Source organism: Pristis pectinata, chromosome 34 (genome assembly GCF_009764475.1).
Source record: "Pristis pectinata isolate sPriPec2 chromosome 34, sPriPec2.1.pri, whole genome shotgun sequence".
NCBI classification, from domain to species: domain Eukaryota; kingdom Metazoa; phylum Chordata; class Chondrichthyes; order Rhinopristiformes; family Pristidae; genus Pristis; species Pristis pectinata.
The window spans coordinates 807006-834864 of NC_067438.1; the positions used below are offsets into that span (position 1 = coordinate 807006).

At 56.7% G+C, this 27859-nt stretch overlaps 2 protein-coding genes across 2 annotated transcripts; one reads left to right on the forward strand and one right to left on the reverse strand.

The window, feature by feature from the left end:
- LOC127585792 (cytochrome P450 2K4-like) lies at positions 1–18767 on the reverse strand. The gene is given in 12 exon segments (XM_052043491.1): positions 1–269; positions 1577–1674; positions 1676–1716; positions 2082–2190; positions 2192–2256; positions 4249–4541; positions 4886–5204; positions 6873–6951; positions 7781–7941; positions 8770–9090; positions 14786–14902; positions 17484–18767. Coding segments are annotated over 10 exon segments (1626 nt in total). The 5' UTR covers positions 8962–9090; positions 14786–14902; positions 17484–18767.
- Positions 16015–27817, forward strand: LOC127585793 (zinc-binding protein A33-like). The gene is made up of 8 exons (XM_052043492.1): positions 16015–16057; positions 19131–19284; positions 20645–20894; positions 21506–21601; positions 21684–21917; positions 23663–23685; positions 23781–23896; positions 26447–27817. The coding sequence occupies exons 1-8, from the start codon at positions 16015–16017 to the stop codon at positions 27073–27075; spliced, it is 1545 nt and encodes a 514-aa protein (XP_051899452.1). The 3' UTR covers positions 27076–27817.
- The last annotated feature ends 42 nt before the right edge of the window (positions 27818–27859 follow it).

Sequence of the window (27859 nt, forward strand, 5' to 3'; positions counted from 1 at the left end):
TTACAACTGGGTGCCGGCAGTCCCCACCGGCCGTCCAGCTGGGTGCGTCCATTGCCCCCTTAATCGGCAGCCCGGGCTGGCGCGGCGGAGGTCGGAGGGCAGCGTCAGCAGAGGGTGGGGCCGTGGAGCGAGTGTGATGCCCACCACGGCTGTGAGGTCCGGGGGTGCAGCCCCCGCCGGCACTCGGAACGAGAGTGTCTGCAGCAGGGCGCTGAAGAAGAGGGAGAGCTCCGCCTTGGCCAGACTCTCGCCCGCACACCATCTGCGGCCTGCGGGGGGAGAAACAGTCACAGACCTTCCCCCACAGCACAGGAACAAGCCCTTCGGCCCAGCAGGTCCGTGCCGGCCCACTAACACCCATCCCGTTTCATTATCTCCGCAGTCCCATCAATGCCCCCAGATCCTCCCCCTCTGGGGGCCGATTCACCCACTGACCCCGCACGTTTCTGGGACGTAGGAGGGAACTGGAGCGCCCGGGGAGACCCTCCCTCCCGGTCACAGCGAGAACATGCAAACTCCGCACAGACAGCGCCCGAGGTCGCGATCAAGCCCGGGTCACTGGGGCTGGGAGGAAGCCCAGCTGAGGTGCCCACCCGCAGCAGAGGGACAATGATCCGGCCCCGTCAGGTGGAATCCCCAGGATAAAATGCTGGGAAGACTCAGTGGGTCGGGCAGTGCCCGTGAAGAGGGAACCAGTTCACGGTTCAGGTCAGAGACCCTTCGGCTCAGACCTGCACCGGGCTCGGTGAGTCGGTGTCGCAGTCCCGCACACCTCGGCTCGCCGGTCCATCACTGTCGCTGGGCGTGACCGCGGGACCCCTCCCCTCCCCACCACCCCTGGGTCATACTGCGGGATCCCTCCCCTCCCCACCGCCCCTGGGTGTGACCCCTGGTACCCCTCCCCTTCCCACCGCCCCTGGGTCTGACCCGTGGTACCCCTCCCCATCCCCAGTGCCTCTGCATCTAACCCCAGGGACCCCTCCCCACCGTCCCGGCTCTCATGCCCGGTATGCCCTCCCCATACCGACAGTCCCTGACTCTGACCCCCGGGACCCCTAACCTCTCCACCGTCCCTGGGTCTGACCCCCGTGACCCATCCTCTCCCCACTGCCCCTGGGCCTGACCCCTGGTACTCCTTCCCTCCCCACCGTCCCTGCATCTGAACCGCCCCGAACGCCCTCCCCATCCTCCCGGTCCCTGATTCTCACCCCGGGGACCCACATCCTCCCCGCCGGGAGTAGGTCTGAGCTCCGGGACCTCTCCGCTCCCCGGCGGGGTGAGTGAGACCGCCGGGACCTGTTCCAGCACACTGCGGGAGCACCTTCACCAGAAGGACGGCAGGGGTTACAGGCGGCGGCTCATCCCCACCTTATCCGGGGGCAGTGACTCCGGGCCCTGCCCCCGACGCCCAGATCGGAGACCCCCATCGGCGCGCAGAACGTCGGGTGTGTTCTCCAATGTGGCCGGGACTTGGGTGGGAGCGAAGCGAGGTGCCGTTGGTCACTTCAGTGGGACGGTAGGGACTCCGCTCATCACTGGTGTCCAGCCTTGCCGAGGCACCGGACCCAGCCCCTACCTGCCGAGAAGGGCATGAAGGCGTCTCTCCTCACGACCCTCCCCTCTCCGTCCAGGAAGTGAGGCGGGTAGAACTCCCCCGGCCTCTCCCACTGACTTGTCCCGCAGCACCGAAGTCAGCGGCGGGATGATGTGAGTGCCCTGGGAGTCCAAGCAGGGTCAGTCAGTCAGGACATTGCACACGACAGCAGGCCACTCGGCCCCTCCAGCTGCTCTCCCATTCAGTGACATCAGCTCTGCTCTTACCCCGGTCCCAGCTCCACCTGCCTCCCCCTCCCCCACACCCACCATTTCCCCTAAACCTTGACCCCGAACGCACTCCGGGACCGCGTCTCCCCTGGGGGAAGAGAATCCCTCCCCACCTCTGCCTTCAGCGGGCACCTCTTCCTCCGCCCCCCCCCCCCCCCCCGCCGGTTCTGGATACCCCGGGCTGGGACAAGCTCCTCCCAGCTCCCACCCCTCCCCTCGCCCGACAGTCCCTGCACGACTCCCGCTCGCCCACTTACCTTGGGGATGAAATATCCTCGGAAGTTAACGTCGGCCGTGGTCCGGTGAGGAAGGTTCAGGGGGACAATGTTTGCCAACCTCTGCGTCTCATGGATCACGGCGTCCGTGTTTGCGGTCATCCAGCGCCGGACGCCGCTCCCTGCCGATCACTGTGTCCAGTCCCTCCTGCACTTTCTCCGGAGGAGAGAGGTGGCTTTAAGTCCCAGTCTGAATCTCGCCTGTTGTCCCAGGAGCGGGACAGAGTGACGGGGAATGGAAATCAACACACTGCAGATCCGAAATCACAGAGAGAGTGCTGGACACACTCAGCAGGCCGGGCAGCGTCTGTGGAGGGAGAAGGAGTTCAAACACCCTCAACAGAAGTGAGGCTCGGCCTTTGCAACCCGGCCTGATTTCTCCCGAGATACCAGGGACGGCAGATGCCGGAGGCCGGGCAGCAGCTGTGGGGACACAGGACAGTCAGCGTTTCTGGTCCAGACCCTGCGTCTGCGCTGAGAGCTGACGGGAGGCGGGAACCAGTGTAAACAGGTGGGGGGGGGGGGGAGGGCGGAGCAAGAGCTGGCAGGTGGATCCAGGTGAGGGGGCGCCCGGCAGTTGAGGGAGGGGCGAGTGGGAATGACGTCAAAGCCGGGGGGGGGGGGTTATAGGTGGGCTGAAAATGACAATCCGATAGGTGGAGCAGAGAATAAAGGCAGGGGAGGTGGGGAGGGGAACCGGCGGAGGGATGTGGGGGTGAGAGGAGAAGGAGGGTGGGGAGGGAGTGTGAGGGGCAGATGGGGAGGGGTGTGGGAGGGGCAGGTGGAGAGGGGGTGGGGAGAGAGGATGAGGGGAGATGGAGAGGGGGTGGGGGTGGGGGGCAGATGGGGACGAGTGGGGGGTGAGGGGCAGATGGGGAGGGGTGGGGAGAGAGGGTGAGGGGAGATGGAGAGGGGGTGGGGGGCAGATGGGGACGAGTGGGGGGTGAGGGGCAGATGGGGAGGGGTGGGGAGAGAGGGTGAGGGGAGATGGAGAGGGGGTGGGGGTGGGGGTGGGGGTGGGGGGCAGATGGGGACGAGTGGGGGGTGAGGGGCAGATGGGGAGGGGTGGGGAGAGAAGGTGAGGGGCAGATGGGGAAGTAGGACAATTAGGCAGTACAGGAAGTAAGCATCTCTCGTTCTGAATGTCCGGTCTCCTGGCCATCAGCAGGACGCCCAGCGAAAGGTGGTGGAGGTGGTCTCCATGCCAGCGATAAACAAATCGTTTGTCGTCATCAGCAAGTTGTGCTCATGGATGTGTGTGCCCGGATTGCCCGCTTCCTATGAGAGAAAACCAGGAGTGCTGGGCATCACTGGAGGCGTGGACCGGCCCGGTTGGTGCGACAACTGGCCGGGTGCATCGGGAGAACTCTCACGTCTTGGCCTGACGGACCATCGCCTTCCCCAAAGACCCCTCACGCCCCACTGTTGGGCCCCAGGGAGCTGGGTGTTCTCCAGGGGCTGCCATTTCTACCTGGGGCTGGAACTGATTTCGGCGAGACTGGGTGGCCGTTGTTCCGTTGATTGTTTGTGACAGGGGCGGCTCCGCTTCAGCTCAATGGGAGGTCATTCGGTCCCTGAAATGAAGGTCAACCCCTGACCTACACACCCCCTGCACCCGTCAGTTCTCCTCACGGGACAGTGAGAACCAAGCGCGCTCTTAACTTCCATTTCCATCCATTTCTTCACGTGGACCGGGGTGTCAGTGACCAGGCCAGCATTTATTGCCTATCCCTAACTGCCCCCGGAGAAGGTGGGGGTTGAACCGGCTCCTGGAAGCCCTGCAGTCCGTGTGGGGAAGGGGCTCCCACGGTGGTGGTGGGGAGGGAGCTCCAGGGATTGGACCCGGTGACGGTGAAGGAGCGGCGAGATGTTTCCGAACTGTGGGGGTTGGAGGGGAACCTATGGGTGGTGGTGTTCCCCTGTACCCGTTCCCTCGGCGGCAGAGGTGCTCCTGGGGTGACCTGGGTCAGCAACTGTCGCTATCGTGAACCTTGGGCCCGAAATGCCCCCACTCTAACCCGGTCAGGTTTGTCCGCCGCTGCTCCCACCACGGCGGCTCTTGGCTGAACATTGTCCTGACCCGCGCTCTGGTCTGCCCGAGACCCTTCTCTCCCGTCGCTCCCCAGAGCCCGGCAGACCGAGTCCTTACCTCCTCCTGCTTCACCATGAAGACATCGGTAAAGCTCCGCACCTCGCCCTCCTTCAGCGCCTGACGGTTCTCTTTGAGGAAACTTCGGAGGAAGTTGTGAACCCTGCTGATGTTCCGCGCTAACCTGCGGTGAGCTCCGGGGAGGTAGCCCAGCTGCGGGGGAAGGGTGAACGGAGGTGAAAGGGTTCTCTGTTCGGGAGAGGGGTCGGGGGCAGCGTCGGGGTCAGACACAGGGTGGGGGTTGGGTTCGGGGTCAGAGACATGGTGGGGGTCGGGGTCAGACACGGTGGGGGCTGGGGTCGAGGTCAGACACAGAGTGGGGTTTGGGGTTGGGGTCAGGGTAAGTAACAGGGTGGGGGTTGGGTTCTGGGTCGAGGCCAATGGCGGGGTTACAGTTCTGAGTGGGGTCAGAGTCCCGCTGGAGTACAGCAGCGGACAATGGGAAGAGTTTACCCGGTGTCTGACTGTGGAGACCGGGAGGAGGGAAGGGGACGGCTGTAACCTGGGGTCAGGTCCACCTCATCACCCACCTGATAAATAACTGCACCCGCACCACATCCACACACCTCCGGCCGTTATTCCCCAGGCCACCTGTGACGGGACCACTCTGCGCGGACTTACACCAGCCCCTGTCAGGAGTGGATCATCATCGTGGGGATGACCTGGGGGTCGGGGTCAGACACAGGGTGGTTGGAACCTGGAACCTGGAACCTCCCTGGTCCCCGTTGGGCCAACCCAGAGGTTCCAGATAAGGTGTCCAGGCCTGGAGGTGAAAGGCCACCACCCATTCTCAGTGTCCGGGTTGACGTTGACCTTTGCTGCAGGTTCTCCGTACACGTGGACTCACGCCAGTAACCTGCGACTCTCACCTGGACCTGAGGGGACGCAACAAGCTGCAGGTTTTCGTTCACCAGTTTGATGAGGGTGACAAACGTTTCGTCCTCATAATTAAATCGCTTTCCGAGCACAGTTCATTGGGCTGGTGGTGTCGAAGGAACGGCCTGCAATGAGAAGGTACATCTCAGGGAGAAGACACCGGCTTCCTGGTGGTGGGCGGGACGCGTCCCAGCGCCATCCCTGACCGCTCCTCACTCCGACCTTCCATCACTCCCTCCCTGCACCTCCCTGGTCCCCTTCGGGCCATCGCAGAGGTTTCAGGTCAGGTGTCCCGGTTTCCTTCTGGACCAAGCAGCGTTCCTGAGGCTTGAGGCGCAAACGGCCACCCACCCAGACATCTCCTGCTGTGGGTGAGCTGGTGCTTGGTTTGAGCTGTTGAGAGGAGCCAGCGACGGAGGTTGCTGCAACAGCCTCTCCCCTGACCCCTTGACCGGTCACATGTCCCATGTTCACATCCTCACAGCCTCTCCTCCCTCCCTCCACCACCCCACGCCCGGGACAGGCTGCACCATGAACCCCACCTCTCTCCCCGTTGAAAGCATCCAGACCGGTTGCATCACGGTCTGGGACGGCAATTCGAACGCGCAAGAAAGCAGGAAGCTGCAGAGAGTAGTGGAGTCTGCCCACCCAATACATCATGGGCACATCCCTCCCCACCATCGGTGGTGTCTACAGGAGGCGCCGCCTCAAGAAGGCAGCGTCCGTCGTCAAATCAACGTCCGCAAGCCTCCTCCTGCTCCCCGCCTCTGGTGTTCTTCTGAAGTGAGGCCGGTGCCTGTTTGAAGGGGGTGGTTCAGGCTTGCGCGGTGGTTACTTCTCCCCTGGTCCACCACTCCCCCACATGGGGCCATTGTCTCTCATCCCCCTTTCACCTGGTTCCACCTATCACCTGCCAGCCCCTGTCTCAACACTCCCCGTCCACCCCCACCCCATCCCAATCCCCTCCCCTTCCCGGGACATTTGTCCATCATCAACCCCTCACCTGGTCCCAGCCCCCCACCCTCCCCCATCTCGATATCTGGACCACCTGCGCTCTCCACTCTCAGTCCTGATGCAGGATCTCGACACGAAACGCCGACGATCCCACTATCTCCACAGAAGCTGATCGACCCGCTGAGATTCTCCAAAACAGGCTCATACAGCATGGAAACAGGCCCTTCGGTCCAACTCGTCCTTGCTGACCAAGGTGCCCAGCAAAGTTAGTCCAATTTGCCCACGTTTGTCCCATATCCCGCTAAACCTTTCCTATGTCCGTTGTCGTTATTGTACCACTTCCTCTGGCAACTCGTTCAACATTCGCTTCACCCTCTGCGTGAAGAACTTGTCCTCAGCTCCCTTTTAAATCTCTCCCCTCTCACCCTGAACCCGTGCCCTCTGGTTTTAGTTCCCCTTCCCTGGGGAAAGGACTGAGTTCATTCACCCTATCGATGCTCCTCATAATTTTATACACCTCTGTAAGATCACCCCTACCCTCCAAGGAATAAAGACCCAGCCTGCCCAACCTCTCCCTGTAACCAATCCCTCAAGTCCTGGCAACATCCTCGTAAATCAACAGTTTGTTTCTTGCTCGGAGTGTGGAGTGGACTCTTCCTATTCCCATGGGACACGGAGCCGTCCTTTCCCCCTGCAGGGGCCCAGTCCCAACCCGGGCCGTCCGACTCTCACCTTCAAAGGACTGAATCAGATCCTTCAGGTCGAAGCTTCCTCCAATATCGTCTCTTCGATCAGCCGCTTGCCCATCCCGCAGGGTGGAGATGGTGAACCGGCGCATCTGTTTCCAGGACTCGCCCTCGGCCAAGATCACCCCTGCGGGCAGTGAGACAGCGACAGAGCAGTGGCAGAGCATCAGCACCTTGGCTCCAACGTGGCCGTGGAATCCAGGGACAGGGGGCCCGGAGCCAGCGGCATCATTACAGGGGGCCCCGCCGGCTACAGGGTCACGGGTGGAAGTTTGTCCCAATGCCCCCTGAGACCTGAAAGCTCATGGGTGGTGTCTACGTGAGAGAAAGGCCTTCCGTGACCCCGGAGTTCTTCAGGGTGAACGTTTGGACCGTTTGCCTTTGACGCAAAGAACGCCCGCAACCCCCGCAACCCCCCCACGCCACCCCCACCCCCAGCGAAGGGTCGCCACGAACGGTCGGGAGGTGGCCCAGGTTTCACAGGTGGGATTGGTTGGGTAACGGGGAGCACAGCACCGCGGGACCCCGTCCCCCTCCCACCTCCGCCCCTCTATCTAGAGGGTCTTGTCTTCTAATTCCCGCCCGCCGGGTTGAAGGGTGGGAGTGGGTTCTGGCGCCGCCTGACCCCTCCTGGCCGGTTGTTCAGAGACTTGAAGATGAACACACGGAACACGGGAGGAACTCAGCGGGTCGGGCAGCATCTGTTGGGGGTGGGGGTGGGGGGGTGGTGTAGTGGGCAGCCGAAGGTTCGGTTCGGGATTCTTCATCTGGACTGCAACGCCGACTGCCCACCCTCCTCCACAGATGCTGCCCGACCCGCTGAGTTCCTCCAGCGTTCAGTGGGTTGAAGTTTGGAGTCTCGGACCTCCCCGCAGTTGGTCCACACAGCGCACGGCCGAGGTCACACTTAGCGAGGTGGGTGTCCCGGCATGGCGCCACCCATGATGTGGACCCACCGTTGTTTTCTGACCTCCTTTGTCATTCTGCTCTGGTGTTGCCCCATAAGCTCCTCGGCGTGGTTGACCAGAGCGTCCTTCACCACCTCGTAGCCCATCAGCACTACCGTCCGGTCCCCTCCCAGGCGCAGCGAGAAGATCGGCCCGTACCTCTCCGACAGCTGAAAGACCAAGGGCCGGTGTCATGGCGCCGCGTCACCGCCCGAGTGGTGCCCGTCTTTGGGAATTGCTGGCGGCAGGGGGATGGGAACACAGCCCGGTGAGTGAGTCGGGGGGGGGGGGGTCCCAGCCTCTCACCGAGGGCAGTGGGCGTCCCGACCCCGAGCCACGGGGGATGGGGGCTCTCTCTGGGCCGGCGGACGAGTGGGTGAGTTGGCCGCTGCATCACAGCGAGAGTCCGGCTGTAACGGGGAGGGGTGTGGGGTGGGGGTGGGGTGGGTGGGGTGTGGGGTGGGGGTGGGTGGGGGAGGGGTGGGGGGGTGAGCTGGGGGGTGGGTGGGGTGGAGGGGGTGAACAGCTTCCAAGCTGTCGGTGTTGCCCCAGTTTTACAACCCCGTTCCTTCCAGAGGTGGAGCCACATCTGTGGAGCGTTGTCTAAGTGTGAGGGGTGGGGACATGGCTGGCGACACTACCATTTATTACCCATCTATAACTCCCCCCCCCCCAGGGAGGGGAGGTGTCACCCCACACTAGCACACGGCCCTTCGGCCCACCGAGTCGGTGCCGACCAGCAAACACCCATTTGCACGAATTATTCTGCCCCAGGACTCCCCCAACCAGCGGCCAATTCCCCCATCGACCCGGTGGCTGTGGGACCTGGCTGGAGACCCGCGCACCCGGGCGGTCACAGCGAGAACGTGTAAACTCCACACAGACAGCGCCCGAGGTCGGGATCGAACCCAGGTCCCTGGGGCTGCGAGGCAGCGGCTCCACCCTGTCTAACCCCCACCACCCCCCCCCCCCACTCCGCCAGTGCCCGCCCTCCTTACCTCCATGAGAAACAGGTGAAGCTTCCGCAGATTTAGCTGATGTAAATTGCCGGTAACGGGCAGCCCCTTCGGACAGGGCGGGTAGCCGGCCACCGGGTCTCGCTTCGCCCTGAACGACATCAGGGGCCGGAGGAGAGCGCAGAGCACCAGGGCGGTGCTGACGCCGAGCGCAGGCAGCTCCCACAGGACCATTGTGGCGGCGTTGTGCTGTCTGAGCCGTGTCCAGCCTCACGGTACAAAGGGTGTCCCGCACGGTGCTCCCCCCTCTCGCCCACACACTCCTGTCGAATCAGCTTCAGGTCCCACAGTACAATGTTTGCACTGAAGTGAACAATTAACCAGAAATGATACTCCGATTGTTCTGCAGGGTTGATCAGTAATCTCCCTTCCGTAGATGACACAGTATCTCCATGTAGAATTGTTTGATCGGACCGTGGAGGGTCAGCGCCTGAAGGGGCACCGGTTGTTGTTTGTACAGACAGTTGGAAATGGAAAGTGGGAACACCAAAAGTTGGTGAAAGTCATTGCAGATCCACTGGGGCGGAAGCCACTAAACGTTGTAGAGGCGTGGAGAGATTCGGCAAGGTAACCGGCCGTTCGGCCCATCGAATCCACACCGGCCACCGACCATCCTGTAGACTAATTCCACCTTTATCCCATTTTATTTTATTCTCTCCGCAATCCCATCAACTCTCCCCAGATTCCACTCACCTACTTGGGAATGTGGGAGGAAACCGGAGCACCCGGGGGAAATCCACATAGTCACAGGGAGAACGTGCAAACTCCACACAGACAGCGCCGGAGGTCGGGATTGAACCCGGGTCGCTGGCGCTGGGAGGTAGCCGCTCCAACTTCCATTGCTGACTTTCATTTCCATGAAAGCATGTTGAGCGCGGTGGGACTAACGTTCTGAGATGCGTCTACTTCAATGTGAAGAGTATTGTAGGTGAGGCAGATGAACTCAGAGCGCGGATCGGTACGTGGAATTATGATGTTGTAGCCATTAGTGAGCCTTGGTTGCAGGAGGGGCAGGACTGGCAGCTCAATGTTCCGGGGTTCTGATGTTTCGGACATGATAGAGGGGGAGGTATTAAGGGGGGAGGGGTGGCATTACTCATCGGGGAAAATGTCACGGCAGTGCTCAGGGAGGACATACTCGAGGGCTCGTCTACTGAGGCAATCTGGGTGGAAGTGAGGAATAAGAAATGGACGACCACATTAATGGGACAATATAATAGACCTCCCAATAGTCAGTGGGATTTAAAGCAACAAATTTGTAGAGAGATAGCAGACTGTTGCAAGAAAAATAAGGTTGTGATAGTAGGTGATTTTAACTTTCCACATATTGACTGGGACTCCCATACTGTAAAGGGGTTGGATGGGATAGAGTTTGTCAAATTTGTTCGGGAAAGTTTTCTCAATCGATATGTAGAGGATCCAACTAGAGAGAGCGCAATACTGGATCTCCTCTTGGGGAATGAGACAGGGCAGGTGACAGGAGTGTGTGTAGGGGAACACTTTGGATCCAGTGATCATAATTCCATTAGTTTCAAGATAATTATGGAGAAGGATGGAACTGGTCCTTGGGTTGAGATGCTATACTGGAGGAAGGCCAAATCTGATGGCATCAGATCTGGCAGGCGTGGACTGGGATAGGCTGTTCTCTGGCAGAGAGATGCTTGGTAAGGTCTAGGCAGTTAGGAGCAAATGAGGTGCTTGTGGAGTATAAAAAATGCAAGAGAACACTTGAGAGAAATCAGGAAGGCAAAAGGAGGACACGAGGTTGCTCTGGCAGACAGAGTGAAGGAGAATCCCAGGGGTTTCTTTAGCTATATTAAGAGCAAAAGGATAGCAAGGGACAAAATTGGTCCTCTTGAAGATCAGTGTGGTCATCTATGTGTGGAGCTGCAAGAGATGGGGGAGAGCTTAAATGAATATTTTACTCTGGAGACAGACACAGAGTCTATAGAACTGAGGCATAGGTGTGGTGAGGTCATGGACCATATCCAGATTACCAAATAGGAGGTGCTGGCTGTCTTGAGACAAGTTAGGTTGGATAAATCCCCAGGGCCTGACCAGTTGTCCCCTTGGACCTTGTGGGAGGCTAGTGCAGAAATTGCAGGGGCCCTGGCAGAGATATTTAAAACATCCTTTGCCACGGGTGAGGTGCCGGAGGACTGGAGGATAGCTAGTGTTGTTCCCTTGTTCAAGAAAGGCTCCAAGAATAAGCCAGGAAATTATAGGCCGGTGAACCTGACATCAGTCATGGGTAAATTATTGCAAGGTATCCTGAGGGACAGGATATATAAGTATTTGGATAGACAGGGCCTGATTAGGGATAGTCAGTATGGCATGGTAGGTCATGTCTAACCGATCTAATCATCTTCAAGGAGGTTACCAGGAAGGTTGATGAGGGAAAGGCGGTGGACGTTGTCTCCATGGACTTTAGCAAGGCCTTTGACAAAGTCCCGTGTGGGAGGCTTCTCCAGAAGGTTAAGTCGCTCGGCATTCAGGATGAAGTAGTCAATTGGATCCAACATTGGCTTAGCGGGAAAACCCAGAGAGTGGTAGTAGATGGTTGTGTCTCTGACTGGAGGCCTGTGACTAGTGGTGTGCCACAGGGATGGGTGCTGGGTCCGTTGTTGTTTATCATCTATATTAATGATTTAGATGATAATGTGGTGAACTGGATCAGCAGCTTTGTGGTTGACACCAAGATTGGGGGCGTAGTGGACAGCGAGGAAGGTTATCAAAGCTTGCAAAGTGATCTGGACCACCTGGGAAAATGGGCTGTAAAATGGCCAATGGAATTTAATGCAGACAAGTGTGAGGTGATGCACTTTGGGAGGACAAACCAGGGTAAGACTCACACAGTGAATCGTAGGGCTCTGAGTTGTGCGGTAGAACAAAGGGACCTGGAAATACAGATCCATAGTTCCTTGAAAGTGGCATCACAGGTAGATAGGTCATAAAGAGAGATTTTGGCCCACTGGCCTTCATCAATCAGGGCATTGAGTACAGGAGTTGGGATGTTATGTTGAAGTTGTACAAGTCGTTGGTGAGGCTGAATTTGGAGCATTGTGTGCAGTTCTGGTCACCTACCTACAGCAAAGATATCAATAAGCTTGAAAGAGCGCAGAGAAAATTTACACGGATGTTCTTGGGACTCGAGGATCTGATTTATAGGGAAAGGTTGAATAGGTTAGGACTTTATTCCCTGGAGCACAGGACAGTGAGGGGACATCTTATAGAGGGACAAAATTATGAGGGGTATAGACAGGGTGAATGCATGCAGGCTTTTCCCCCTCTGGTCGGGTGAGGCAAGAACTAGAGGTCATAGGTTTAGGGTGAAAGGTGAAATATTTAAGGAGAATCTGAAGGGAAACATCTTCACCCAGAGGGTGGTGTGAGTGTGGACCGTGCTGCCAGCGGAAGTGGTGGATGTGGGTTCAATTGTAACATTGAAGAGACATTTGGATAGGTCCATGGATGGGAGGGGTTTGGAGGGATATGGTCCGGGTGCATGTAGATGGGACTAGGCAGAAAATCATGTCAGCATGGACCAGTTGGGCCGAAGGACCTATTTCTGTGCTGTAGTGATCTGTGACTGCCTCTCTTTCATTCTTGACCCCATGGTGGGATCATCCAGAAAGTCATGAGGCATGGGATCCATGGAGATTTGGCTGCGTGGATTTGGAACTGGCTTGTCCACAGAAGGCAGAGGGTGGTGGTAGGTGGAGAAAATTCTGCCTGGACGTCGGTGATCAGTGGTGTTCCGCAGGGATCTGTTCTGGGACCCCTGTTGTTTGTGATTTTTAAAAATGAATTGGGTGAGGAAGTCGAGGGATGGGTTAGTAAGTTTGCAGATGACACGAAGGTTGGTAGTGTTGTGGATAGTGTAGAAGGTTGTCGTAGGTTACAACAGGATATAGACAGGATGCAGAGTTGGGCAGAGACGTGGCAGATGGAAAATTGTGAAATGATTCACTTTGGAAGAATGAACTTGAAGGCAGAGTACAAGGTTAATGGCAGGATTCTTAGTAGTGTGCAGGAACAGAGGGATCTTGGGGTCCAAGTCCATAGATCCCTCAAAGTTGCCACACGTTGATAGAGCGGTTCAGAAGGTGTATGGTGTGCTGGCCTTCATTTGTCGGGAGATTGAGTTCAAGAGCCGTGAGGTAATGTTGCATCTCTATAGAACTCTGGTTAGACCACACTTAGAATATTGTGTTCAGTTTTGGTCGCCTCATTATAGGAAGGATGTGGAAGCTTTAGAGAGGGTACAGAGATTTACTAGCATGCTGCCTGGATTAGAGAACATGTCTTATGAGGAAACGCTGAGCGAGCTAGGGCTTTTGTCTTTGGAGCGACGCAGGATGAGAGGCGACTTGACAGAGGTGTATAAGATTATGAGGGCCATAGACAGAGTGGACAACCAGCACCTTTTCCCCAGGGTGGCAATGGCCAATACCAGAGGACATCCGTTTAAGGTCAGAGGAGGAATGTTCAGGCGAGATGTCAGAGGTAGGCTCTTTACACAGAGAGTGGTGGGTGCCTGGAACACACTGCCAGGGGTGGTGGTAGAGGCTGATACAATAGGGACGTTTAAACGACTCTTAGATCGGCACATGGGAGTTAGAAAAATGGAGGGTTATGGGCTGTGTAGGAGGGAAGGGTTAGACTGATCGAGGAGCAAGTTTATATTGGTCGGCACAACATCGTGGGCCGAAGGTCCCGTACTGTTCTTTGTTGTATGTTGTCATTTTCCATTCCCGACCTGACTGTACCATCAACAACCAGTTCGCCTTTCACCTGCTCTCTCCTGGTGACACTGACCTTCACAAGCAGATGAAACAATTACACCCACTGTTGCAATGGAGATAATATGTCATTTATGGAAAGGAATTTACTGATCAACCCGCAAAACAACTGCAGTATCATTTCTGGTTAATTAATACACAAATTAGAAAAAGATTGTCTGACGATGCATTTGTTAAAGGCACGTCCTGTTTGAACAAGTTAGTTTGAGTGTGTCGGTGAAACGAATGTATGTTCCGATGGGGTGGGGGGGGGGGGTGGGCGGGTCAGGTAGAAGCCACGGATATGGACTTGTTGAAGGCCAACGTGTCAGTGAAGCCGAGGTCCAGTGGATGGAAGGAAGGCAGTAACGGGGTCAGAGAGCAGTGGTGAGCAGCGGGAGGGCTCAGTGTGAGAACCGCTGAGGTGCAGTAACGGCGCGGATTTGGTGCCGAGAGCATCCTTTGAAAGGGCGGGGTAGTACAGACGTCAGCAATGTGGGGTGTGGGGTGTGGGGTGTGGGGGTGGAGGGGGGGGTGGGGGGGGGGAGAGAAAGCGATCGGTTTGTTATTGTCCCCTGTACCGAGGTAGAGTGACAAACTGTTTCACCTGCCGTGCGGAGGGACCGTGGGCAGGTTAATGCCCTGTGAACTCACAGCCTCCAGAGGTGGGGCTGCCCATAGCTCAAAGTCCCGGTCAACACTTAAACATCCAAATACCGGGAATAATGAAATATCGTTTTATGGAGTCACAGAGTGGTACAGCACGGAAACAGGCCCTTCGGCCCACCCCAGCCATGCTGACCTATTTACCCATTTACCTGTATGAGGTCCATATCCTTTCTGCCTTGTCTAAGTGTCTGCCTAACTGTATCTCAGACGCACTGACTGTATCTGATGCCACCGCTTCCTCTGGTAGCGAGTTCCAGATATCACCCACGCTCTGCGGACAACAGAACTCACCCCTCGGATCCCCTCCCACCTGTACCCTCTGGTGCTAAGGTCAGGGTACCCCCTGACCCTCGGGTACCGGGAACTAATCCCCTCACCCCCGGGAGTAACCTTCTTACCCCCGGTCCCTCCTCCCGGGAGAGTGGAGTAATCCCCTCAGCCCCGGGTAGTAACCCCCTGAGTCCGGGTCTAGGGGAGTAGGCCCTCACACCCGGGGAGTAACCCCGTCACCCTTAGGTCTCTGTGAATCCCACCCAATCCTCCCTCACCGCTGCCGTCCGGGGGCTGAAACTCCCTCCACGTAACCGCTCGCTCCATAAAGCTCACCGAGCCCTGGGTCGGAGGGCCGCACGTTCCGAGCGCTCCTTCACATCACCAGAACAGCCCTAGAAAAACACAGACTAAAGTGAGGGTGGAGAAATTTAAACAGCATTTAAATACTTAATCACGCCAGGTTGTTTGAATGTGCTGGGCGGTTTGTGATTAGAGGGCCCTAGCGCTGCTGGTGTTCTGATGCCGCCGGGAGAAGCGCTCCGCCCACCCTGAGCCCCGGCTGCTTTCACGGGCGGGCATTAACGCGGTACAGCGCAGGGTGTGGGGTGCACGCCAAAGTCCACGGCGGGGGGAGGGGGGTGCTTTCCAGGTCACCCGCCCCCCCCCCAACCCCCCGGCGGGACACAGAAGAGAGAGCGGGGAACTGAGATGGAAGGTCAGCCATGAAGGGATAGAATGGCGGGACATGCTCGAAGGGTTGAGTGGCCTCCAACTGCTCTGATTGTCCATGTTGCTGGGTCTGAGTGTGTGTCTGAGGTACCTGGTACAACACCGCTCTGCGTACAAGGACCTTGGTCCCACCTCCTGGGTCAACGCATGAGGTCTCCTCCCAGGAGCCCAGGTGACCACCGTTGTTGCACGGTGAATGCCTGAGCTCAACCCGGCAACCCGCACGACCTCGTATATCACGGCGTCCGTGAAGGGCAGGTTCTTTCTGGATTCCATCCGCGCCGGGGGGCAGCGCTGGCTTCCAACCTCCGCTCGATCTTCTCCTGAACCGTCTCTGAAAGACCCGGGCTTTCCCTTCTGTCCCCGCTGGGGGGTGAGGGAGGGGAGAGATGTTCACATGAACATCCCCTTGTGGAATGGTTTATAGAATATCCCAACCCCAGCCCGCTCCTCATGCTGGGACACCATGTAACGTGCCGGAGACAGGCCCTTGGCTGCTTTACCATCCCTGCAGCCCGCGGAGAACAGGGGACCGAAAGGCCCACGCTCGGTGCTCGGTACTTGCCGGTGTTACCCCGGGGAGGCAGCTTGGAGATGTCAGTGAGAGATGATCAATCTCAGGAGTTGGAGGATGTAGACCGGGGGGAGGGGGGCTGTTTGAGGGAAAGTCCACATCTAACACGTGGGAGTCCTTTAAAGGCCAACTGAGTTGTGTCCACGGCCAGCACGTTCCGTGAGGGTGAACGACAGGGGTGACAAGGTTCGGGAACCTTCGATGATCGCAGACTATGGGAGGTTTAAGAAGCTGAAATCGGACGGTGACCATGAACACGAAGGAAGCAAGAAAGAACTGAAACAATTAGGAGGGTCGAGGGGGCCATGAAATACCTTTGGCAAGTAGGATTAGGGGGAATCCCAAGACATTTCAGTAGGGACAAGAGGTAGCTCGGGAAGGGCAGGACCGCTCAAGGACACGGGAGGGAATCTGTGCGTGGAGCCGGAGGAAGTGGGTCCAAAATGAATACTTTGGATTGGTATCCCCGAGGAGAAGGGCATAGATGATGCTGAGATCACGGAAGCGTGCGTTGATATTTTAGGGCATGTCGATAATAAAAAGGCTTTGGGTGTCTCCAGAAACATTGAGGTGCAAAGGTCCCCAGGACCTGATGGGATCATTCCCAGGATACTGAGGGAAACAAGGGAGGAGATTGGTGGGGTCTTGACCGAAATCTTGGTAAATTGGTTTATTGTTGTCACATGTACCGAGGTGCAGTGAAAATTTGTTTTGCATGTCACTGAGGGAAAGGTAGCCACAACTGACGCCTGCTTGTCTAAAGGGAGTCCTGCTCCACTTTCCGACAGACATCACACTCGATCGACACAGGAAATGGTAGCTCCATAGTGGATTGTTAATGCATAGCGGGATCTTTCCCTCCATGTCAGCAAAACAAAAGAACTGGTCATTGACCAGGAGGGGGCCACTCCTGTTTCCGTCAATGGTGCTGAGGCCAAGAGGGTTGATAGCCTCAAGTTCCTAGGAGTGAACATGTCTTGGTCCTACCACATAGACACCACCATAGAAAGCTCATCAGCGCCTCTACTTCCTCAGGAGGGTAAAGAAACTTGGCATGTCGCCCTTTCACACCAATTTTTATCAATGCCCCACAGAAAGCATCCTATCCAGATGCAACTGATCTGCCCAGGACCTAAAAGTAACTGCAGAGAGTTGTGGACACAGCTCAGCACATCACGGAAACCAGCCTCCCCTCCATGGATTCTGTCTATTGTTCTCGCTGCCTCGGTAAAGCAGCCAACATAATCAAAGACCCCACCCGCCCCGGACATTCTCTCTTCTCCCCCCTCCCATCAGGCAGAAGGTACAAAAGCCTGAAAGCACGTACCACCAGGCTGAAGGACAGCTTCTATCCCGCTGTTATAAAACTATTGAACGGTTCCCTAGAACAATAATCTGGACTCACAATCCTCCTCGTTATGACCTTGCACCTTATTGTCTGCCTGCACTGCACTTTCTCTGGAACTAACACTTTATTCTGCATTCTGTTATTGTTTTCCCTTGTACTACCGCAACGTTGGAATGAAATGATCTGTATGGACGGCAGGCAAAACAAAGTTTTTCACTGCACCTCGGTACACGTGACAATAAGAAACCGATTTACCATTTTACCAACACTTCTACTCAATGTCTCAGCCGATGAAGGCAAGCATACCATACGCCTTCCTCACCAATGAAGGGTCTCGACCAAGATGTTGACTGTCCATTTTCCTCCTCAGATGCCGCCCGACCCACTGAGTTCCTCCAGCACTTTGTGTGTTGCTCCAGATTCCGGCATCTGCAGTCTCCTGTGTCTCCACCTTCCTCACCACTCTGTGTTCCCATTTTCAGACAACTATGTAACAGCATCCCCAAAGTCTCTCTGTTCTACAACCCTCCCAGGGCCCTGTCACTTACTGTGCATTTCCTGCCCTGGTCTAACTTCCCAAAATGATTCACTTGGCATGACTTAAATTTCACCTGTCATTCTGAGCAGTACCTCAATATCCCTCATCAGCCAGGGTTCCCTAATCCTGCCAGCCTTGCCCTTCACTCCATCAGGAACATGCTTGCCCTGAACTCTCCAGATCTCACTTTTGAAAGTTTCCCTCTTGCCCGACATCCCTTTACCTGTTAACAGTCTCTCAATCAACTTCTGAGTTCCTGTCCGACGCCATCAAAATTAACCTTCCCCTAGTGGAGGACTAACTTGAGGATCAATCCCATCTTTTTGCATAACTATCTTGAAATTAATCGAATTGTGGTCACTGGTGCAGAGGTTTACCCCACTGACACATCAACCACTTGGCAGATCATTTCCCAACAGGAGGTCCGGTGTTTCTCCCTCTAGTTGGGTCATCTCCATATTACTTCAACAACCTTTCTGGGACATACGGAACAAATTCTGCCTCACCAAAACCCTCAGCAGTCGCAGGCCAAGTTACTGGATGTTCTGCTGTAAACAATCAACGGCATTTCTTCTTCAAAGAATAAATCCTGTCAGACTCGGAAGTCTGTGACCAGCTGCCGGGGGTCAGAGGAATCGATGATTCATCCCTCAACTCTGCATCAGAGGGCTGGGGCAACCTACAAGGGCAGCACTGACACCCAGGCTCTCAGTCCTGGAGCACGACGGAGGGAGGTCCGCACTCCCTCCAGCATCGATGCACAGCACCCTCCAGATCCCATAAACCCCCACATCCCAACAAATATACCCTCTCCCCCACCTTCCCCTCTGCCCACTGCACCACCCCGTCAACATCCCGTCCATATACCCCTCCCTCTCACCCTGCCCTCCTCGCCCGTTCTCCCCTTCTCCTCCTCCCCTCCCACACTCTGCATTTCCCCCTCCCTCCCATTCCTCTCTTTCCTACTTTCCCTCCCTCCCCGTCCCCTTCTCCCTCCCTCCCCTCCCTCCCTCCCCCGTCCCCTTCTCCCTCCCTCCCCTCCCTCCCCCCGTCCCCTTCTCCCTCCCTCCCCCCGTCCCCTTCTCCCTCCCCTCCCTCCTCCCTCCCTCCCCCCCCCGTCCCCTTCTCCCTCCCTCCCCTCCCTTCTCCCTCCCTCCCCGTCCCCTTCTTCCTCCCCTCCCTCCCCGTCCCCCTCTCCCCGTTGCCACCCATTCTCCCTCCCTCCCATTTCCCTTCCCCTCCCTTCCTTCCTCCCTCCTACTTCCCTCTCGTACTCCCACTCTCTCTCCCTCCCTCTCCTCCCTATCTCCTCTCCTCCCTCCCACTTCCTCTCTCTTGCCCTCCCTTTCCTCTCCCTCCCTCCCTCTCGCTCCTCCCTCCCTCCCACAGAGTACAGGGAAGCAGGAAGTTGAGCGCCGCCGCACCGCACAGGAGCGGAGCGGAGTTCCCCGGCACTGTCTCCCGGCCCGGCCCTGCCCGGCCCTGCCCGGCCCTGCCCGGCCCGGCCTGTGCGGGACTACCCGGAGAGACTGGGCCTGGAGCGGCTGAGACTCGGTCCTGGACCCGGCGGCTGCGGGAAGCTGCAGTAACGAAGGCTCATCAGACAAGAGCTCACCTGGAGAGGGGAGGGAGGGAGAGGGGAGGGAGAGGGGAGGGAGGGAGAGGGGAGGGAGAAGGGAGGGAGGGAGAGGGGAGGGAGGGAGAGGGAGAGGGGAGGGAGAAGAGAGGGAGAGGGGAGGGAGGGAGAGGGGAGGGAGAGGGGAGGGAGAGGGAGAGGGGAGGGAGAAAGGGAGAGGGGAGGGAGGGAGGGGGGAGGGAGGGAGAGGGGACGGAGGGAGGGAGAGGGGAGGGAGAGGGAGAGGGGAGGGAGAGGGAGAGGGGAGGGAGGGAGAGGGAGAGGGAGAGGGGAGGGAGGGAGAGGGGAGGGAGGGAGAGGGAGAGGGGAGGGAGAGGACGGAGAGCGAGGAGGACAGGACCAAGAGGGAAGGGGACAGGATGGAGGGAGAGATGAGGGAAAGTCACAGGGAAGGGGAGGAGGGGAGGGAGAGGGGGAAGAGGAGCAAAAGAGAGGGGGAGAGGAGGGAGGAGGAGAGGAGGGAGGAAGGGAATGAGGGGAGGGGGAACCAGGGGCAGAGGGGAGGAGACAGGAGGCAAAGAGAGAGGGAAGGGGAGAGAAAGAGGAGGGAAAGGTTGGGAGAGGAGGGAGAGGGCGAGAGGTGGAGGGAGGGAGAGAGGCGCAAGGAGGGGGAGGGCGAGGGGGAGAGGTGGAGGATGAGGGAGAGGAGAAAGGAGGAGGAGAGGGATGAGGGTGAGAGGGAGAGGCGGAGGGAGGAGGAGGGTGGTAGGGAGAGAGAGGGAGAGAGGGAGCTGAATGGGGAGAGGTGGAGGGAGGGGGAGAGGGTGAGGGTGATTGAGGGTGAGAGAGAGAGGTGGAAGATGAGGGAGAGAGGAAAGGAGGGTGGGAGAGAGAGGGAGAGGCGGAGGGAGAGGGAGGGGGAGAGGCGGAGACCGAGGGAGAGGGAGAGGGAGGGGGAGGGAGAGAGGGAGGGGGAGGGGGAGGGAGAGAGGGAGAGAGAGGGGGAGGGAGAGAGGGAGAGAGAGGGGGAGGGAGAGAGGGAGGGGGAGAGGCGGAGACCGAGGGAGGGGGAGGGGGAGAGGCGGAGACCGAGGGAGGGGGAGGGGGAGAGGTGGAGACCGAGGGAGAGGGAGAGGGAGGGGGAGGGAGAGAGGGAGGGGTTGAGGGAGGGACGGAGAATGAGGGAGGCGGAGAGGGAAAGGTTGGGAGAGGGGGAGCAAGAGGGAGAGAGCTGGTGGGGGGAGAGGGTGATGGTGAGGGAGGGGAAGGGCACAAGGGAGGGGGAGAGGGAGAGTGGGAGAGGTTTAGGGAGGGAGAGAGAGAGGCCAAGGGAGAGGGGGACAGGTTGGGAGAGTGGGAGGGAGTGGGATAGGGAGGGGGAGAGGTGGGATGGGAGGGGGAGTGTGGTGGAGGGAGGGAGCGGTGGGGAGGGGGAGTGGGGCAGTAGGAAGAGGAGGGGCGGCAGGACTCCCCCTCACCTGTACTGCTCGCTCCATGAGGAGGAACTGAAGCTGTTCTGTGAGACGGACAGGAAGCTGATCTGTGGGATCTGCCGGGACAGCCGGGAGCACAAGTATCACCAGTACCTCCCGGTCAACGAAGCACTGGAGATATACAAGGTGAGCCTTGCCTTCAGACCCTCCCTCAGGGTGGAAGGAGACCGGCTTCACAGGCTCCCTGCCCAGTGTGGGATCAGATTCTGCCACGGGTGGGGCAGGAGGGGTCTGGCCTGGTGGGCGTGGGTGGTGGGGAGGTCTTCCTTCCACCAGGACTCCCTGATCCTGACACATGGACTCCCATCCCATCCCAACACTTCTTCCCATCTCATTCCCAGGATTCAGAGTCACACAGCATGGAGACAGGCTCTTCAGCCCAACTGGTCCATGCAGACCAAGATTCCCATCTGAACATCCCATTTACCCAAGTTTGGCCCATATCCCTATCCATGGACCTGTCCAAGTGTCCAAGGTAGTTGGAAAGGACCAGACAAAATATGTTCTCCCCTCGGGGGGGGGGGTTCGGATCTGGAACACACTGTCCAAGGAGATGGTGCAGGCAGAGGCTGCCACAACTGGACATGAACTGCAATCACCGAGGCAGAGAAGGTTATGGATCAAGTGCTGGGAAATGGGATGGTGCTCAGCGTGAAGGTGATGGGCTGAAGGGCCTGTCTCTGCTGTGTAAATGGCCACGACATCTCCCTTGAAGCCTTTGCTCTGCCTCCTCCCAGGATAAGCTGAAGTCTTCCCTGGAGTCAGCCAGTCGGAGGAAGGCCGCCATGCTGAAGGCCAAGTTCCAGCAGAAGCAGAAGATGTCCGAAGTGCAGGTAAGGCTGGGCTTTTGGTGGGACCTTCCCCGCCCCGCTCTCCCGCCCTATCCTGTCACGTCTCTCCCCCTGCTTCTCGCAGGAGCAGTCGCACAGTCTGCAGAGCCACATCAGGTTCGAGTTTGCAAGGATGTACCGCTTCCTGAACGAGAAGGAGCAGCAGCTGAGCCATGATCTCCGGGACATGGAGGGCCAGATACTGGGAGAGATGGAGGAGAACCTGCAGCGGATTCAGGACACGCTGGACTCTATCGAGCGGTTACTGGGACAGCTGCAGACCCACATCAACCAACAAGACGTGATGGCTTTACTCAAGGTGAACCATGGGATTTAGATCCAATGCACTGGTGCCTACTCGGGAGAAGTGGTGGGTCGCATCTGGCCCATGCAGGAATCTCAGCAGGTCCTGACCCATCTCACCACTGGGTTAAACGTCCAGTGATCCTTGCACATCTTGACACAGACAACAACCAACTCTTGTCATGCCTTTAAACAGAGAACACAGAAGACACAGGAACAGTCCCATCGACCCACGATGTCTGCCCTGAACACGACGGTGAATTCAACTAAATCCCTCCATTCCCTGCACTTTCATGTGTCTAACTGCTGCTTAAACACCACTATCGCATCTGCCTCCACCACCCCTGGCAGCCCGTCCCAGGCACCCACTGCTCTCTGTAAAAAAAACTATCCCACACATCTCCTTTAAACTTTCCCCCTCGCACCTTAAAAGCATGTCCTTTGGTTTTTCTACCCTGGGAAAAAGACTCTTGACTGTCTACCTTATCTATGCTTCTCATAATCTTCTGTGCCTATCAGGTCTCCCCTCAGTCTCCGCTGCTGCAGAGAGAACAACCCAGGTTTATCCAAGCTCTCCCTATAGCTCATCCCCTCTGATCCAGGCAGCATCCTGGTGAACCTCTCCTGCACCCTCCCCACAGCCCCACATCCTCCCCGTGAATGGGGCGACCAGAACTGCACTAGCAGGCAGATAATATGACCGCTCAACACCCTCCCAGTTCCAGCAACCCACAACCTCGGGCGCTGTCTGTGTGGAGTTTGCACGTTATCCCTGGGACTGAGTTGGGTTTCATCCCACATCCCAAAGACGTGTGGGTTGGTGGGTTAGTTGGCCACGTAAATCACCCCTTGTATCAGTGAGTGGTAGAGTCTGGGAGAAGATGGATGTGAACGAGGGAGAATAGTTCGTGGGGCTACAGGGAAATGGGAATGATCTACGGGGAGCTGGCATCAACTCGATGGCCCAAATGGCTCCTGTTTTGGGTCAGGTGAGTAAGGATCCCATTCCAGATCTCTATTCCCGGGTCTCTGATGACTCAGTAGGGGATGTGTTGATAAACATCACTCAGGTAAATGAGATGAGTCAGTGGGATCACCTCAGCTCCACACCCAGCTTGCAGTTCAGGTATTGCCCCACTGTTTACACTCACACCTCAGTAACAGGAGCAGACGGCCATTCTGCCCCTCAGGCAGCCCTGCTGTTCACTGCCCTCAGGGCTGACCCTGACCTCCCCATTGATAACTCTGACAAAACACCCAGTTTTTACATCACCTACATTGGCTCTGTCCTCACCTCCCCCACCACCAATAGACAGTGAGTCCCAGACCATCCCCACTCCCTGGGTCGAAAGGTTTCCCCCTCACCCCCTGTATCCTTCACCATAAATCTCTGCCCCCAGTCCGTGAACCATCCAGCAGTGGGAACACCTTCCCTCTGTTCACCCCGCCTCACCCCGCCCTGATCCCATCCACCCCCATCCCATCTCCTCCCAACCTTCTCTCTCTGAAGGCAAGTCCTGGCTTCTCCAGTCTCCCCCCCGGGGCTGAAACCCCCCCCTTCCCTGGAACCGTTCCAGTAACTCTCCCCCCCACAGCCCCTCCGGAAAGTACCTCCTGAAAGTACAGATCTATTGGACTCAACCCTCAGGCTGCAGTGACCAAGGTTTATATACAGACTGGTGGCGGAGAGGGCAGTATTTGTGTGATGTTAGTGTGTTGAAGTTTTCAGGGTTACTAAAACCTTTCTCTTGTCTGTTTCAGGAGGAAAGCATTTGGAACAGGAGGTAGGAAAACAAAGTGTTCTTGAAGTAACATACGTGTGTCAAACTTTAAAACAGATGCCACTGGGTTCTTATGATGTTCAAACTTTAATTTGCAGGTTCAGTGACAAGCACAGTTCACTGGAAGTGGTGAACCTGGACCTACCCCTGGGGATATTCAAAGGGCCTTTGCAATACACAGCATGGCGTGAGATGTTGGAGGCGATCAGTCCAGGTAAACAGACTGACATACTCTCAATTCCAGTCAGTGGAACAGTGATGGTTACAAGCATTCACTGAAGTGCTGGATGAACAGGGAGTAGGAAGATGCTACACACAACACTGGAGGAACTCAGCAGGTCAGGCAGCGTCCATGGAGGGAAACGGACAGTTGACATTTCAGGCCGAGACCCTTCACTAGGACTGACTTTTAACAAAGGGCAGGAGCAGGCAGAAACAATGGGCCTACCAGGGCAGTTTTGTTTGTGAATCTTGTGTAGGAGGTAAAAATGGACAGAATGGGGTTGGGGAATGACAGGTTGGAGGTTGTGGAGGGGAGGTCTCCGGGGGGAATGAGGTCTATAGGGTCTCGAACTGAAACATCGACTGTCCGCGTTCCTCCACAGATGCTGCCTGGCCCATTGAGTCCCTCCAGCAGTTTGTGTGTTGCTCCAGATTCCAGTGTCTGCAGTCCACTGGCTCCAGCGGTAGATGCTGGCTGTGTGCTGCCACTACCAGCAATGGGGGGGGGGGGGGGGGGGGGGAGGGGTGTGGGGGGGGGGTGTAATCTGGGCTCCTGAGCCTGCTGAATATTTCATATTGCGGGAGGATTTCAGTCTAAGAGCGGAGATGTTCCAAGTATACAGGCAGCACCTGGATTATTGTGCCCAGTTTCAGCTCGGGAAGGAAGCACGTGATGGAGGGAGGGGTTCGATTCCTGGGATGGTGGCTCTGCTGGATTCAAGGTGAGATTGGGTAGGTGTACAAGGGAGGAGGGAGCAGAGGGTCACACATGTTAATGGGGTGGTTGAGTGCAGCACAAAGGCTGGCAGGGTTTGGTAGGGTTAAATGGCCTGTGTAAGTAGTGGAAGCAATGACATTGAGCAGGGATTGGAATGGACACCACACATTCAGTTCTTATCATTTGACTGTCTGCATGTATGAAAAACCATGTTCCCTGTGAATAAATGTCTTACAGAACATTGGTCACTTTGACAAGAGGACAGTGACTGGCCTGGGTCAGGGTTCTGTGCTCCTCCAAAGGGCTGAGTGAGTTGGTAGAGGACTGGCAGATGGAGTGTAATGTGGGGAAGTGTGAGGTCCTGCACTTCAGTGAGAGGGAATCAAAGGGTGGATCATTATCTACATGGGGGGAGGCTGCAAGTGAGTGATGTTCAGAGGGGTCTAGGTGTTCTGGTGCATGAGTCACAAAACGTTAGCAGGCAGGTCCAGGAAATAGTAAAGGCAGCAAATGGCATGTTGTCCTTTATTGTGACGGGGCTGGAGGTTAAGAACGGGGAGGCTTTGTTGCAGTTGTACAGGGTGTTGGTGAGGCCACACCTGGAATACTGTGCACAGGTTTGGTCCCCTTACCTAAAAACCTCTTCTTGTAAAGGGTGGTGAGTGTCGGGAATTCTCTGCCCTGGTGGGTGGTGGAAGCTGGATCAATGGAAGCATTTAAAGTGAAGGTGGATAAATATCTGAAAGATCCAGGAATTGAGGGCTATGGGGAAGAGGGGTTGAGGCCAGCATAGATTGGCCGTGATCATATTGAATGGCAGGGTAGGCGAGAGATCGAGTGGCTTCCTCCTGCTCCTGTTTTGTTGAGCTTAAGGTGCAGAACCATCACAGTGCAACAGGGAACTGGATCAGAGGGAGTGAGGTGATCTACTCCTGCACCAGGGATAGATCCTTGGGTTCGGGACCAGGCATTTGGGAGAGACCCAAGTCCCATGGTGACTGGGAACAAGCAGGGGAACGTTACCGAAGGATCGCTCTACTAGGAGCTGGCATGTAGTCAATGGGCCGAATGCCCTCATTCTGAGCCACTACCACATCTTTTTCTTTATTCATTCAAGGGACATGGGCTTCAGGCTGAGTCATTCTGATTGCCCTTGAGAAGGCTGATAAAGGTGTATGGCATGCTTACCTCTATTAGTCGAGGCACTGAGTTCTGGAGTCAGGAAGTTACATTGCAGCTTTATAAAATTCTAGTGAGGCCTCGTCTGAGGTATGGCATTCAATTCTGGTCACCCCATTATAGGAAGGATGTGGAGGCTTTGGAGAAGGTGCAGCAGGATGCTGCCTGGATTAGAGGGCATGAGCTATAATGAGGGGTTGGACAAATTTGGGTTGTTCTCTCTGGAGCAACGGAGGCTGAGGGGAGACCTGATAGAGGTTTATAAGATTATGAGAGGCACAGATAGGGTAGACAGTTGGTATCTTTTTCCCAGGTTGGAAGTGTCTAATACTGGAGGGCGTGCATTTAAGGTGAGTTCAAATGAAATGTGCAGGGCAGTTTTTTTTAGAGAGTGGTGGGTGCCTGGATGTGCTGGCAGGGGTGGGGGTGGAGGCTCTTCAAAGTTAGGGAGGGAGTTCCGGTGATGGTGAAGGAACAGGAACATATTTCCAAGTGGGGATGGGGTGTGGCTGGAAGGGCAAATTCCAGGTGGGAGTGTTCCCCGTGCTTTTACCGCCCTTGTCCTTTGAGCTGGTGGGTTTGGAAGGTGGTGTCTGAGGAGCCTTGGTGAACTGATCCACATCCCTTCTGTCTCATTCCCCTCAGCGCCGGCCCCGCTGACCCTGAACCCCGACACGGCCAATCCCTGGCTCGTGCTGTCCGAGGATCTGCGCAGTGTGAAGATGGGAAACCAGCAGCAGACGTTGCCAGAGTTGCCGGCGAGGTTCGATCGGTGCGCCTGTGTCCTGGGGGCGGAGGGATTCACCACGGGACGCCACTACTGGGAGGTGAAGGTGGGGCAGAAGACTGAGTGGGACCTAGGGGTGGCCAGGAAATCCTGTGAAAGGAAGGGACGAATCCAGCGCCATCCCAAGGACAGATACTGGAGACTGAGTCTGAGGGGTCAGAGTGAGTACAGGATTTTCACGGAGCCTCCCACCTCCCTCAGCCTGGCCCAGAGCCCCCGGACAGTGGGCGTGTACCTGGACTACGAAGGGGGGCAGGTGTCGTTCTACGACGCGGACAGAATGGTGCACCTCTACACCTTCACTGACACCTTCACCGAGAGGCTGTACCCCTACTACTGTCCCTGCCTCAGTGACGGGGGCAGGAACTCAGAGGCCCTGAAGATCTGCTGGTTGAACAGCCCGACTTGTCGTAAAGTGCCTGGGGCATCAACTCGGCCCAGGCTGAACTCGGACACCTCTTCTGCTGTGTACCTGCACTACCAATAGCTCACCACTGTGAGATCGACGCACTGATTTTTGGCTCAAATGCCCTATGCAATGGTGGGTGTGGGGAGGGGGGGATTGATGTACTTAGAATGATGAGCTGATCACACAGTCACACGTAGAAACACACCCTGCAGCCCAACTCATCCATGCCGACCAAGATGCCCATCTAAGCCAGTCCCATTTGCCCATGTTTGACCCATATCCCTCCAAACCTTTCCGATCCATGTGCCTTTTAAGCGTTCCTTCCTCTGGCAGCTCGTTCCATAATACACACCACCCTGTGTGTGAAAAAGTTGCCCCTCAGGTCTCCTTTAAATATCTCCCCTCTCACCTTAAACATGTTCTCTGGCTTCCCAACCCTGGGGAAAAGACTGTGCATTTACCCTGTCTATGCCCCTCAGGATTCCTTACACCTCTACAAGATCTCTCAGTCTCCAAGGGATAAAGTCCTAGCCTGCCCAACCTCTGTCTACAAACTCAGTCCCTCGAGTCCTGGCCACATCATCAGCTGGCGGGACAATATATGGATAACCTTCAGACACACAAGGGTGTGTTTATGATGCAGATTTCCAAGGGATGTCTTCAGGAGTCCAGATGCCAGTGACACAAATTAACTCTGCACAGGGGGCTGCTTTGATTCACCAGTCCATTTAAAACCGGCAGCCTTGTGGGGCCACAGTAAAGCCCTGTGTACCGTTCTGCTCAACACTGCAAGAGAGGTGTGACAGGACCAGAGGGGGTGTATCTACAGGCTGAGGGCCAGGAGTTGGGGATGTGAGATTAT

Coding starts and splice junctions, on each gene's coding strand:
- LOC127585793 (XM_052043492.1), top strand. CDS start 16,015: ATGATCGCAGACTATGGGAGGTTTAAGAAGCTGAAATCGGACG. Junction 19,285..20,644: donor GGCGGCTGCGGGAAGCTGCA/GTAACGAAGGCT, acceptor GAGGGAGTGGGA/TAGGGAGGGGGAGAGGTGGG. Junction 21,602..21,683: donor AGAAGATGTCCGAAGTGCAG/GTAAGGCTGGGC, acceptor TGCTTCTCGCAG/GAGCAGTCGCACAGTCTGCA.